General features: G+C 42.1%; 1 protein-coding gene across 1 annotated transcript in view; it reads left to right on the top strand.

Moving 5' to 3' along the window:
• LOC139765639 (carboxypeptidase B1-like) overlaps positions 1 to 16465 on the top strand; it is a 54439-nt gene that overhangs the window by 13908 nt on the left and 24066 nt on the right. The window contains exons 2-3 of the mRNA XM_071693327.1: positions 14771 to 14922; positions 15019 to 15171. Of these exons, the coding sequence (XP_071549428.1) occupies positions 15068 to 15171 (104 nt within the window). The 5' untranslated portion in view covers positions 14771 to 14922; positions 15019 to 15067. The remainder of the gene's footprint in view (positions 1 to 14770; positions 14923 to 15018; positions 15172 to 16465) is intronic.

The raw sequence follows: 16465 nt of genomic DNA, 5'->3' as shown, positions 1-16465 counted from the left end.
TATATATATATATATATATATTCACCTGATCGCTCCACACATTTATGATATTACTTTTCTAGCTGTTTCTTAAGCAGGAAGAAATTGCACCAGATATCTGTGGATTCCATCGTGGCTCCCACCCACCTACCTGCCTTACAAGGGGCCAGAGCATGCCGGGCCCAGTCTCTCAGCCCCAGGTATGTCCTATTTTTACCCCGCGTCTGTAGCAGCCCTTGTGGCCACCAGAGTCCCACACCATCTCATGTATCCTATTTGATTGTGAGACGTTGTTGCCATAGGTTGTCATGAGATGCAGATTGAGGAACAATTGAGACAGTCGGTTGTAACATGATCAGAAACTGTTTGCGACGGGCCGAGTGTAAGGTGTCGGGTTGGAGCGTAACAGGCGTACGTACGACTCTGACGCCGTGGGTCGTCACAAGGGTGGAGGAGCAGCGGCTCCCCAGAATGGAGAGTAGCAGGGGATATGGGTTGGTATGGGTAAGAGGTGTGGTGAAGGTAGGGAGGAATGGGGTAAATGTGGTTTAGACAGGGTAGGGGTTAGGAAAAGGGGTTGGGGTTACTCAGTACGGTATAATGTTGCGAAGGGAGGAAATAATGATGGTGAGGAGGAAACAGATGTTGGGGAGGGGGTTGATAGTGCTCCGTAAGAGGCACTGAGGAGGAGGGGGATGAATACAGTTGAAGGGAGGGAGTAGGTTTAAGGTGAGGAAGTGCACGGGTTGGGGTGAGGTTTACGGCTGGGGTAAAGGTAAGGGACGCTGACCTCGGGGAGACAAAAGCACCCGGCAGACCTGTTCCCTTACATCACCCGTCTTACGTAAACACATCCCTAATATTGACTTACACGGACGTGTTAGTACAACCCGCCCTGTTCTCCTCCAGTGAACACCAGGGTCTGCTGTTGTTATTACTGGACGCGATGGTCTATTTTTGTGCTTCATCCGACGACCCCGATCAACACCCGACAAACCTGTTTTCTATTTAATGGGGAATTTCTGATAGGGTGATACCATATGAGTCTCCTGGCCTGAACCAGTTGCTATGTCAACTGGACGAACTGCTCTTTGTTTCCCAACACTGGGATATCTTTGCATATTCTCCTTTGAAAGAGTGATCTTCATTCATAGACACAAGGTCAGGAGCCAGGTGCTTAATGCTTTATTATGGAGGAACCAGTGGCGTACCGTATACATACATATATATATATATATATATATATATATATATATATATATATATATATATATATATATATATATATATATATATATATATATATATATATATTCCAGCACATCCACCCTCCTGCGCACAGCTCTATCCATAGCCCACGCCTCGCAAGCATAAAACATTGTTGGAACCACTATTCCTTCAAACATACCCATTTTTGCTTTCCGAGATAATGTTCTCGACTTCCAAACATTCTTCGAGGCTCCCAGGATTTTCGCCCCCTCCCCCACCCTATGATTCACTTCCGCTTCCATGGTTCCATCCGCTGCCAGATCCACTCCCAGATATCTAAAACACTTTACTTCCTCCAGTTTTTCTCCATTCAAACTTACCTCCCAATTGACTTGACCCTCAACCCTACTGTACCTAACTACCTTGCTCTTATTCACATTTACTCTTAACTTTCTTCTTTCACACACTTTACACACACACTTTCACACACCAGCTTCTGCAGTTTCTCACATGAATCAGCCACCAGCGCTGTATCATCAGCGAACAACAACTGACTCACTTCCCAAGCTCTCTCATCCACAACAGATTTCATACTTGCCCCTCTTTCCAAAACTCCTGCATTCACCTCCCTAACAACCCCATCCATAAACAAATTAAACAACCATGGAGACATCACACACCCCTGCCGCTAACCTACATTCACTGAGAACCAATCACTTTCCTCTCTTCCTACACGTACACATGCCTTACATCCTCGGTAAAAACTTTTCACTGCTTCTAACAACTTGCCTCCCACACCATATATTCTTAATACCTTCCACAGAGCATCTCTATCAACTCTATCATATGCCTTCTCCAGATCCATAAATGCTACATACAAATCCATTTGCTTTTCTAAGTATTTCTCACATACATTCTTCAAAGCAAACACCTGATCCACACATCCTCTACCACTTCTGAAACCACACTACTCTTCCCCAATCTGATGCTCTGTACATGCCTTCACCCTCTCAATCAATACCCTCCCATATAATTTACCAGGAATACTCAACAAACTTATACCTCTGTAATTTGAGCACTCACTCTTATCCCCTTTGCCTTTGTACAAAGGCACTATGCACGCATTCCGCCAATCTTCAGGCACCTCACCATGAGTCATACATACATTACATAACCTTACCAACCAGTCAACAATACAATCACCCCCTTTTTTAATAGATTCCACTGCAATACCATCAAAACCTGCTGCCTTGCCGGCTTTCATCTTCCGCAAAGCTTTTACTACCTCTTCTCTGTTTACCAAATCATTTTCCCAAACCCTCTCACTTTGCACACCACCTCGAACAAAACACCCTATATCTGCCACTCTATCATCAAACACATTCAACAAACCTTCAAAATACTCACTCCATCTCCTTCTCACATCACCACTACTTGTTATCACCTCCCCATTAGCGCCCTTCACTGAAGTTCTCATTTGCTCCCTTGTCTTACGCACTTTATTTACCTCCTTCCAGAACATCTTTTTATTCTCCCTAAAATTTAATGATACTCTCTCACCCCAACTCTCATTTGCCCTTTTTTTCACCTCTTGCACCTTTCTCTTGACCTCCTGTTTCTTTCTTTTATACATCTCCCACTCAATTGCATTTTTTCCCTGCAAAAATCGTCCAAATGCCTCTCTCTTCTCTTTCACTAATAATCTTACTTCTTCATCCCACCACTCACTACCCTTTCTAATCAACCCACCTCCCACTCTTCTCATGCCACAAGCATCTTTTGCGCAATCCATCACTGAGTCCCTAAATACATCCCATTCCTCCCCCTCTCCCACTCAATTGCATTTTTTCCCTGCAAAAATCGTCCAAATGCCTCTCTCTTCTCTTTCACTAATAATCTTACTTCTTCATCCCACCACTCACTACCCTTTCTAATCAACCCACCTCCCACTCTTCTCATGCCACAAGCATCTTTTGCGCAATCCATCACTGATTCCCTAAATACATCCCATTCCTCCCCCACTCCCCTTACTTCCATTGTTTTCACCTTTTTCCATTCTGTACTCAGTCTCTCCTGGTACTTCCTCACACAGGTCTCCTTCCCAAGCTCACTTACTCTCACCACCCTCTTCACCCCAACATTCACTCTTCTTTTCTGAAAACCCATACAAATCTTCACCTTAGCCTCCACAAGATAATGATCAGACATCCCTCAAGTTGCACCTCTCAGCACATTAACATCCAAAAGTCTCTCTTTCGCGCGCCTGTCAATTAACATGTAATCCAGTAACGAATTCTGGCCATCTCTCCTACTTATATACGTAAACTTATGTATATCTCGCTTTTTAAACCAGGTATTCCCAATCACCAGTCCTTTTTCAGCACATAAGTCTACAAGCTCTTCACCATTTCCATTTACAACACTGAACACCCCATGTATACCAATTATTCCCTCAACTGCCACATTACTCACCTTTGCATTCAAATCACCCATCACTATAACCCGGTCTCTCTTGCATCAAAACCACTAACACACTCATTCAGCTGCTCCCAAAACACTTGCCTCTCATGATCTTTTTTCTCATGCCCAGGTGCATATTCACCAATAATCACCCATCTCTCTCCATCAACTTTCAGTTTTACCTATATTAATCGAGAATTTACTTTCTTACATTCTATCACATACTCCCACAACTCCTGTTTCAGGAGTAGTGCTACTCCTTCCCTTGCTCTTGTCCTCTCACTAACCCCTGACTTTACTCCCAAGACATTCCCAAACCACTCTTCCCCTTTACCCTTGAGCTTCGTTTCACTCAGAGCCAAAACATCCAGGTTCCTTTCCTCAAACATACTACCTATCTCTCCTTTTTTCACATCTTGGTTACATCCACACACATTTAGACACCCCAGTCTGAGCCTTCAAGGACGATGAGCACTCCCCGCGTGACTCCTTCTTCTGTTTCCCATTTTAGAAAGTTAGAAATACAAGGAGGGGAGGATTTCTGGCCCCCCGCTCCCGTCCCCTCTAGTCGCCTTCTACGACACGCGAGGAAGGCGTGGGAAGAATTCTTTCACCCCTGTCCCCAGGGATAATATATATATATATATATATATATATGTATACATATATATATATATATATATATATATATATATATATATATATATATATATATATATATATACATACACCTACACACGCACATACACACACACACACATATACATATATATACATATGAAAAAAAGTAAGAAATAATTTAGAAAACTGAAACTTCTGGCTTGAAATGAAATGAGAAAATGAATGTCACATAATGGTTCAACCTCTGCTATGGAAAAGGGAAATGTATAATTTTTTTACACAAACGCCAATAGTAGTTCTCATCAATTTAACCACTGTATCAATAAGCTTCAATGTCTAAGCTTCATTTTTTTTTTCCAATTTCACTATTTTCTTGTCAAAGCACCATGTATGAAAACTATCACTCCAGTAACACAACTATAAACATTTACTTCTCCCCTTTAAAAAAGTTCTGGGAAAGTCTGTCTCGATACACTGCGGGACACTCTACCACCTGGCGAGGTTTGTGTTGCAATGGTTCTTGATTCACAAACGTAGTTTCCATGGTTCCATTTGCTGCTGTGTCTACTTCCAGTGTTCTTATATATATATATATATATATATATATATATATATATATATATATATATATATATATATATATATATATATATATATATATATATATATATATACATATATATATATACATATATATATATATATATATATATATATATATATATATATATATATATATATATATATATATATATATATATATATATATATATATATATATATATATATATATATATATATATATATATAGAGGGGACGGGAGCGGGGGGCCGGAAATCCTCCCCTCCTTGTATTAACTTTCTAAAATGGGAAACAGAAGAAGGAGTCACGCGGGGAGTGAATATACAAATATACATACCTACACAGCCTTCCATGGTTTACCCCAGACGCCTCACATGCCCTGATTCAATCCACTGACAGCACGTCAACCCCTGTATACCACATCGCTCCAATTCACTCTATTCCTTGCCCTCCTTTCACCCTCCTGCATGTTCAGGCCCCGATCACACAAGATCTTTTTCACTCCATCTTTCCACCTCCAATTTGGTCTCCCTCTTCTCCTCGTTCCCTCCACCTCCGACACATATATCCTCTTGGTCAATCTTTCCTCACTCATTCTCTCCATGTGCCCAAACCATTTCAAAACACCCTCTTCTGCTCTCTCAACCACGCTCTTTTTATTTCCACACATCTCTCTTACCCTTACGTTACTTACTCGATCAAACCACCTCACACCACACATTGTCCTCAAACATCTCATTTCCAGCACATCCATCCCCCTGCGCACAACTCTATCCATAGCCCACGCCTCGCAACCATACAACATTGTTGGAACCACTATTCCTTCAAACATACCCATTTTTGCTTTCCGAGATAATGTTCTCGACTTCCACACATTTTTCAAGGCTCCCAAAATTTTCGCCCCCTCCCCCACCCTATGATCCACTTCCGCTTCCATGGTTCCATCCTGCGACAGATCCACTCCCAGATATCTAAAACACTTCACTTCCTCCAGTTTTTCTCCATTCAAACTCACCTCCCAATTGACTTGACCCTCAACCCTACTGTACCTAATAACCTTGCTCTTATTCACATTTACTCTTAACTTTCTTCTTCCACACACTTTACCAAACTCAGTCACCAGCTTCTGCAGTTTCTCACATGAATCAGCCACCAGCGCTGTATCATCAGCGAACAACAACTGACTCACTTCCCAAGCTCTCTCATCCCCAACAGACTTCATACTTGCCCCTCTTTCCAAACTCTTGCATTCACCTCCCTAACAACCCCATCCATAAACAAATTAAACAACCATGGAGACATCACACACCCCTGCCGCAAACCTACATTCACTGAGAACCAATCACTTTCCTCTCTTCCTACACGTACACATGCCTTACATCCTCGATAAAAACTTTTCACTGCTTCTAACAACTTCCTCCCACACCATATATTCTTAATACCTTCCACAGAGCATCTCTATCAACTCTATCATATGCCTTCTCCAGATCCATAAATGCTACATACAAATCCATATATATAATATATATATAAATATATATATATATATATATATATATATATAATATATATATATATATATATATATATATAAATATATATATATAATATATATATATATATAATGTATATGTATATATATATATATATATATATATATATATATATATTCACCTGATCGCTCCACACATTTATGATATTACTTTTCTAGCTGTTTCTTAAGCAGAAGAAATTGCACCAGATATCTGTGGATTCCATCGTGCTCCCACCCACCTACCTGCCTTACAAGGGGCCAGAGCATGCCGGGCCCAGTCTCTCAGCCCCAGGTATGTCCTATTTTTACCCCGCGTCTGTAGCAGCCCTTGTGGCCACCAGAGTCCCACACCATCTCATGTATCCTATTTGATTGTGAGACTGTTGTTGCCATAGGTTGTCATGAGATGCAGATTGAGGAACAATTGAGACAGTCGGTTGTAACATGATCAGAAACTGTTTGCGACGGGCCGAGTGTAAGGTGTCGGGTTGGAGCGTAACAGGCGTACGTACGACTCTGACGCCGTGGGTCGTCACAAGGGTGGAGGAGCAGCGGCTCCCCAGAATGGAGAGTAGCAGGGGATATGGGTTGGTATGGGTAAGAGGTGTGGTGAAGGTAGGGAGGAATGGGGTAAATGTGGTTTAGACAGGGTAGGGGTTAGGAAAAGGGGTTGGGGTTACTCAGTACGGTATAATGTTGCGAAGGAGGAAATAATGATGGTGAGGAGGAAACAGATGTTGGGAGGGGTTGATAGTGCTCCGTAAGAGGCACTGAGGAGGAGGGGATGAATACAGTTGAAGGGAGGGAGTAGGTTTAAGGTGAGGAAGTGCACGGGTTGGGGTGAGGTTTACGGCTGGGGTAAAGGTAAGGACGCTGACCTCGGGAGACAAAAGCACCCGGCAGACCTGTTCCCTTACATCACCCGTCTTACGTAAACACATCCCTAATATTGACTTACACGGACGTGTTAGTACAACCCGCCCTGTTCTCCTCCAGTGAACACCAGGGTCTGCTGTTGTTATTACTGGACGCGATGGTCTATTTTTGTGCTTCATCCGACGACCCCGATCAACACCCGACAAACCTGTTTTCTATTTAATGGGGAATTTCTGATAGGGTGATACCATATGAGTCTCCTGGCCTGAACCAGTTGCTATGTCAACTGGACGAACTGCTCTTTGTTTCCCAACACTGGGATATCTTTGCATATTCTCCTTTGAAAGAGTGATCTTCAATTCATAGACACAAGGTCAGGAGCCAGGTGCTTAATGCTTTATTATGGAGGAACCAGTGGCGTACCGTATACATACATATATATATTATAATATATATATATATATATATATATATATATATATATATATATATATAATATATATATATTAAATATATAATATATATATATATTCCAGCACATCCACCCTCCTGCGCACAGCTCTATCCATAGCCCACGCCTCGCAAGCATAAAACATTGTTGGAACCACTATTCCTTCAAACATACCCATTTTTGCTTTCCGAGATAATGTTCTCGACTTCCAAACATTCTTCGAGGCCCAGGATTTTCGCCCCCTCCCCCACCCTATGATTCACTTCCGCTTCCATGTTCCATCCGCTGCCAGATCCACTCCCAGATATCTAAAACACTTTACTTCCTCCAGTTTTTCTCCATTCAAACTTACCTCCCAATTGACTTGACCCTCAACCCTACTGTACCTAACTACCTTGCTCTTATTCACATTTACTCTTAACTTTCTTCTTTCACACACTTTACACACACACTTTCACACACCAGCTTCTGCATTTCTCACATGAATCAGCCACCAGCGCTGTATCATCAGCGAACAACAACTGACTCACTTCCCAAGCTCTCTCATCCACAACAGATTTCATACTTGCCCCCTCTTTCCAAAACTCCTGCATTCACCTCCCTAACAACCCCATCCATAAACAAATTAAACAACCATGGAGACATCACACACCCCTGCCGCTAACCTACATTCACTGAGAACCAATCACTTTCCTCTCTTCCTACACGTACACATGCCTTACATCCTCGGTAAAAACTTTTCACTGCTTCTAACAACTTGCCTCCCACACCATATATTCTTAATACCTTCCACAGAGCATCTCTATCAACTCTATCATATGCCATTCTCCAGATCCATAAATGCTACATACAAATCCATTTGCTTTTCTAAGTATTTCTCACATACATTCTTCAAAGCAAACACCTGTCCACACATCCTCTACCACTTCTGAAACCACACTACTCTTCCCCAATCTGATGCTCTGTACATGCCTTCACCCTCTCAATCAATACCCTCCCATATTAATTTACCAGGAATACTCAACAAACTTATACCTCTGTAATTTGAGCACTCACTCTTATCCCCTTTGCCTTTGTACAAAGGCACTATGCACGCATTCCGCCAATCTTCAGGCACCTCACCATGAGTCATACATACATTACATAACCTTACCAACCAGTCAACAATACAATCACCCCCTTTTTTAATAGATTCCACTGCAATACCATCAAAACCTGCTGCCTTGCCGGCTTTCATCTTCCGCAAAGCTTTTACTACCTCTTCTCTGTTTACCAAATCATTTTCCCAAACCCTCTCACTTTGCACACCACCTCGAACAAAACACCCTATATCTGCCACTCTATCATCAAACACATTCAACAAACCTTCAAAATACTCACTCCATCTCCTTCTCACATCACCACTACTTGTTATCACCTCCCCATTAGCGCCCTTCACTGAAGTTCTCATTTGCTCCCTTGTCTTACGCACTTTATTTACCTCCTTCCAGAACATCTTTTTATTCTCCCTAAAATTTAATGATACTCTCTCACCCCAACTCTCATTTGCCCTTTTTTCACCTCTTGCACCTTTCTCTTGACCTCCTGTTTTCTTTCTTTTATACATCTCCCACTCAATTGCATTTTTTTCCTGCAAAAATCGTCCAAATGCCTCTCTCTTCTCTTTCACTAATAATCTTACTTCTTCATCCCACCACTCACTAACCCTTTCTAATCAACCCACCTCCCACTCTTCTCATGCCACAAGCATCTTTTGCGCAATCCATCACTGAGTCCCTAAATACATCCCATTCCTCCCCCTCTCCCACTCAATTGCATTTTTTCCCTGCAAAAAATCGTCCAAATGCCTCTCTCTTCTCTTTCACTAATAATCTTACTTCTTCATCCCACCACTCACTACCCTTTCTAATCAACCCACCTCCCACTCTTCTCATGCCACAAGCATCTTTTGCGCAATCCATCACTGATTCCCTAAATACATCCCATTCCTCCCCCACTCCCCTTACTTCCATTGTTTTCACCTTTTTCCATTTCTGTACTCAGTCTCTCCTGGTACTTCCTCACACAGGTCTCCTTCCCAAGCTCACTTACTCTCACCACCCTCTTCACCCAACATTCACTCTTCTTTTCTGAAACCCATACAAATCTTCACCTTAGCCTCCACAAGATAATGATCAGACATCCCTCAAGTTGCACCTCTCAGCACATTAACATCCAAAAGTCTCTCTTTCGCGCGCCTGTCAATTAACATGTAATCCAGTAACGAATTCTGGCCATCTCTCCTACTTATATACGTAAACTTATGTATATCTCGCTTTTTAAACCAGGTATTCCCAATCACCAGTCCTTTTTCAGGCACATAAGTCTACAAGCTCTTCACCATTTCCATTTACAACACTGAACACCCCATGTATACCAATTATTCCCTCAACTGCCACATTACTCACCTTTGCATTCAAATCACCCATCACTATAAACCCGGTCTCTCTTGCATCAAAACCACTAACACACTCATTCAGCTGCTCCCAAAACACTTGCCTCTCATGATCTTTTTTCTCATGCCCAGGTGCATATTCACCAATAATCACCCATCTCTCTCCATCAACTTTCAGTTTTACCTATATTAATCGAGAATTTACTTTCTTACATTCTATCACATACTCCCACAACTCCTGTTTCAGGAGTAGTGCTACTCCTTCCCTTGCTCTTGTCCTCATCACTAACCCCTGACTTACTCCCAAGACATTCCCAAACCACTCTTCCCCTTTACCCTTGAGCTTCGTTTCACTCAGAGCCAAAACATCCAGGTTCCTTTCCTCAAACATACTACCTATCTCTCCTTTTTTCACATCTTGGTTACATCCACACACATTTAGACACCCCAGTCTGAGCCTTCAAGGACGATGAGCACTCCCCGCGTGACTCCTTCTTCTGTTTCCCATTTTAGAAAGTTAGAAATACAAGGAGGGGAGGATTTCTGGCCCCCCGCTCCGTCCCCTCTAGTCGCCTTCTACGACACGCGAGGAAGGCGTGGGAAGAATTCTTTCACCCCTGTCCCCAGGATAATATATATATATATATATATATATATGTATACATTATATATATATATATATATATATATATATATATATATATATATTATATATATATATACATACACCTACACACGCACATACACACACACACACATATACATATATATACATATGAAAAAAGTAAGAAATAATTTAGAAAACTGAAACTTCTGGCTTGAAATGAAATGAGAAAATGAATGTCACATAATGGTTCAACCTCTGCTATGGAAAAGGGAAATGTATAATTTTTTTACACAAACGCCAATAGTAGTTCTCATCAATTTAACCACTGTATCAATAAGCTTCAATGTCTAAGCTTCATTTTTTTTTTCCAATTTCACTATTTTCTTGTCAAAGCACCATGTATGAAAACTATCACTCCAGTAACACAACTATAAACATTTACTTCTCCCCTTTAAAAAAGTTCTGGGAAAGTCTGTCTCGATACACTGCGGGACACTCTACCACCTGGCGAGGTTTGTGTTGCAATGGTTCTTGATTCACAAACGTAGTTTCCATGGTTCCATTTGCTGCTGTGTCTACTTCCAGTGTTCTTATTATATATATATATATATATATATATATATTTTATATATATATATATATATATTATATATATATATATATATATATATTATAATATATATATATATATACATATATATATATACATATATATATATATATATATATATATATATATATATATATATATATATATATATATATATATATATATATTATATATAATATATTATATATTATATATATTATATATATATATATATATATAGAGGGGACGGGAGCGGGGGGCCGGAAATCCTCCCCTCCTTGTATTAACTTTCTAAAATGGGAAACAGAAGAAGGAGTCACGCGGGGAGTGAATATACAAATATACATACCTACACAGCCTTCCATGGTTTACCCCAGACGCCTCACATGCCCTGATTCAATCCACTGACAGCACGTCAACCCCTGTATACCACATCGCTCCAATTCACTCTATTCCTTGCCCTCCTTTCACCCTCCTGCATGTTCAGGCCCCGATCACACAAGAATCTTTTTCACTCCATCTTTCCACCTCCAATTTGGTCTCCTCTTCTCCTCGTTCCTCCACCTCCGACACATATATCCTCTTGGTCAATCTTTCCTCACTCATTCTCTCCATGTGCCCAAACCATTTCAAAACACCCTTTCTGCTCTCTCAACCACGCTCTTTTTATTTCCACACATCTCTCTTACCCTTACGTTACTTACTCGATCAAACCACCTCACACCACACATTGTCCTCAAACATCTCATTTCCAGCACATCCATCCCCCTGCGCACAACTCTATCCATAGCCCACGCCTCGCAACCATACAACATTGTTGGAACCACTATTCCTTCAAACATACCCATTTTTGCTTTCCGAGATAATGTTCTCGACTTCCACACATTTTTCAAGGCTCCCAAAATTTTCGCCCCCTCCCCCACCCTATGATCCACTTCCGCTTCCATGGTTCCATCCTGCGACAGATCCACTCCCAGATATCTAAAACACTTCACTTCCTCCAGTTTTTCTCCATTCAAACTCACCTCCCAATTGACTTGACCCTCAACCCTACTGTACCTAATAACCTTGCTCTTATTCACATTTACTCTTAACTTTCTTCTTCCACACACTTTACCAAACTCAGTCACCAGCTTCTGCAGTTTCTCACATGAATCAGCCACCAGCGCTGTATCATCAGCGAACAACAACTGACTCACTTCCCAAGCTCTCTCATCCCCAACAGACTTCATACTTGCCCCTCTTTCCAGGACTCTTGCATTTACCTCCCTAACAACCCCATCCATAAACAAATTAAACAACCATGGAGACATCACACACCCCTGACGCAAACCTACATTCACTGAGAACCAATCACTTTCCTCTCTTCCTACACGTACACATGCCTTACATCCTCGATAAAAACTTTTCACTGCTTCTAACAACTTGCCTCCCACACCATATATTCTTAATACCTTCCACAGAGCATCTCTATCAACTCTATCATATGCCTTCTCCAGATCCATAAATGCTACATACAAATCCATTTGCTTTTCTAAGTATTTCTCACATACATTCTTCAAAGCAAACACCTGATCCACACATCCTCTACCACTTCTGAAACCGCACTGCTCTTCCCCAGTCTGATGCTCTGTACATGCCTTCACCCTCTCAATCAATACCCTCCCATATAATTTACCAGGAATACTCAACAAACTTATACCTCTGTAATTTGAGCACTCACTCTTATCCCCTTTGCCTTTGTACAATGGCACTATGCACGCATTCCGCCAATCCTCAGGCACCTCACCATGAGTCATACATACATTATATATATATATATATATATATATATATATATATATATATATATATATATATATATATATATATATATATATATATATATATATATATATATTTTTTTTTTTTTTTCTTTTTCTTTTAAACTATTCGCCATTTCCCGCGTTAGCGAGGTAGCGTTAAGAACAGAGGACTGGGCCTTTTTTGCAAATGAATTTCTAAAGAAACTCCCTAACTGTTTGTTGATTTGTAAGTTCAGATTTTCAGTGTATGTGTAGCTCATGATAAGGTGCCTGAGGATTCTTGGCATGCATTTACAATGCCATTGCATAAAGGCAAGGGGAACAAAAGGGAGTGATCAGATTGGAAAGATATAGGTATGTTGAGAGCACTTTTTGGGTTTAATGGGGGAACAATGTGTGTGGTGGTGGTGGATCTGTAGAAAACGTATGATAAAGATGCTCTGTTGATGATGCTGCCGGTATATGGTATGGGAGGAAAGCTATAGAAGCACTAAAGAGTTTTTAATGAAGAAAGTAAAGCATATATGCGATTAGGAATAGAGGGTAAGTGACTGATTACAAGTGAGGGTAGATATGCGTCAGGTGGTGTGTGTGACTCTACCATTACTGTTTGATTTTTTTTCACTGATTGGTTGTGAAGGAGACGAATGCAAGAGTCTTACAGAGAGGCGCAAAGATGCCGTCTGAGAGGTGAGTCAGATGTTGTTTCAGTTGTTGTTTGCTGATGACGCGTCGCTGGTGGCACATTCGAGTGAGAAACTGCAGACTCTTATGTCTGAGTTTGGGAGTATATGTGAGAGGAGAAAGTTGAGGGTAAATGTGAATAAAAACATGATCATTAGAGTCGATAATAAATGGGAACAGGTTAATTGGAGTATGAGTTTAAATGGAGAGAACCAGGAGTATGTGGAGTGTTTTAGATACCTGGGAATGGCTATGGCAGCAAATGGAACCACTGACACAGAGTGGATGAGGGGGCAGCGTTCCTCGCTGCGCTGAGGAATGTGTGGAAAGGGAGGTCATCGTGTTTATGGGCAAGGATGGGCCTGTTTGATGGTATAGTGGACCCGTGGGTGGTGCGTGGATGCAAGGCGGGGAGCTGAGGGAAAATTGACGCAAAGAAGAGAGGGTGGATGTGTTGTAAATGAAATGCTTGAGGACATGTGGCGTGAGGTGGGTTGAATCGTATGATAAATGATAGGGTAAGACAAAGGTATGTTAGTATGATGGAGTTGATAAGGGTATTCTGAAACGGTCTGGTGACATGGAGATGAAGAGTGAGTAGAAATAGGATAAGAAGGTATACATCTGAGTGGTCCATCTCACTCAGGCCAACCTATCGTCCATAAAATCCCCTTGTCTCATGGCCTACATCGCAATGGTCCTGATTTCAGGCCCTCTACGTCCACTGGTAAATCGTTCTCACTTATTTCCCGTGTTTTAGTGCATTTCAGAGTGATACTCCAGTTGGATATTGTCTTAGACAAACACGTGAATAATTTGCGAGGGAAATAATGCAAGACAAAATTCACCATGTCAGAATTATCTCTCAGTAGATTTCTCCCGTAAAGTACCTGTGATGTTCCTGTGGCGTCCATGTCTAACACTTGTTTATCTCCACAGCACAAGACGCAAGGGAAATCTGAGGTCACTCTACTCACCGTCCTGGGTCAGCTGAGGTCACTCTACTCACCGCCCTGGGTCAGCTGAGGTCACTCTACTCACCGTCCTGGGTCAGCTGAGGTCACTCTACTCACCGTCCTGGGTCAGCTAAGGTCACTCTTCTCACCGTCCTGGGTCAGCTGAGGTCACTCTGCTCACCGCCCTGGGTCAGCTGAGATCACTCTACTCACCGTCCTGGGTCAGCTGAGGTCACTCTACTCACCGTCCTGGGTCAGCTGAGGTGACACAACAAGGACGATGGAAGACTGGACGACCCGCGGGCTGGTAGTGGTGTTGTTGGCCCTGTGGCCAGCGTGGGCGGTCTTGGCCACCACAAACCAGACCCCTGCCACTTACGCTGGGTAGGTCGAGCCACTGTAAGGAGGTGTTACCATATGTAAGTCCTGTGTGTGTGTTACGGGGAGAGAGTTTCACACTTGTATTGCTGCCCGTCTCTTAGCCTTGTATGTACACACAAACACACAGACACACAGACACACACACACATGGGAGGTACTCAGGGAAGGATGAACACCTGCGTTGTGTGGCGGGCCGACAGCCGCACACAGGTTTCGAACCCATGTGGGTTAGACCTAGGCCCGAGCCCGTGACGGATCATGGTCAGTAACGCAAACCACCGCAGTAAGGAGTAAGGGGCTCCATGAGAGAGAGAGAGAGAGAGAGAGAGAGAGAGAGAGAGAGAGAGAGAGAGAGAGAGAGAGAGAGAGAGAGAGAGAGAGAGAGAGAGAGAGAGAGAGAGAGAGAGAGAGAGAGAGAGAGAGAGAGTGCGTATGCGTGCGTGTGTGTGCGTGTACGTGCGTGTGTGTGTGTGTGTGTGTGTGTGTGTGTGTGTGTGACTCAGAGTCCTGAGGAACCAGAAGGCTGCCTTCAGGTACGCCTTAAGGCCTCTCTACCCAGAACAGTTCAGCATGAGCAATAACCACTGAACTTGACTGAGTATTCAACGTCGAACTGGACGTCCCTTAGTCCTCACAAACCTTCCCTACGCCACCATCTCTACTCACACACTCCCTGGCTAGCATCACAGGCCACAGAGTTACGACTATACCGAGTTTGGTCCCAGAGTTGAACCTTCTTAAAGTCTCTTAAAAACTGGAGGTTACCGTTGAAATTTACTAAACGCGTCACATACTAATGCTCAAGGTATCATCGCATGTTAAGGTAGGAGGAACTCTGTAGTCCCTCTGTAGCACGTAAACTTACCCACTTGAAGACTTACAGGAATAAAATGTCAGTAGGTGAGGTTCATCCTTTCGTTTTCTAATATGAAGCAAGTTTTCAAATGCCATCCAGACCGTATAGACATCAGTGAGGTCCCTGAGCACCACCATCTTCATAATGAAAACTTTCTTGGTCAAAACGACTGCTCTTCCGGCCGTGCTAGGCTCCTACAGACACACTAAACATCCCTCACACTTCTCGAAGATTTCTAGATAAAATGGATTTTCTAAACACGATGGAAATTATTTGGTATCTTCTAAACATCTTCAATTCTTGTCCCCGAAACACTTAGACAGAGACTGACGACCTTCTAAACATAACAAAGTGATTCTAAATTCAAAATACTTAGATATATTGAGGATTTTTAAGTAGAAGATATGATCATTTTTTTTTCCTGAAGTTCACCGAGACGAT

This window comes from Panulirus ornatus, chromosome 55 (genome assembly GCF_036320965.1).
Source record: "Panulirus ornatus isolate Po-2019 chromosome 55, ASM3632096v1, whole genome shotgun sequence".
NCBI classification, from domain to species: domain Eukaryota; kingdom Metazoa; phylum Arthropoda; class Malacostraca; order Decapoda; family Palinuridae; genus Panulirus; species Panulirus ornatus.
The sequence above is the reverse complement of the archived record's forward strand: the minus strand, read 5'-3'. Positions and strand labels throughout refer to the sequence as shown.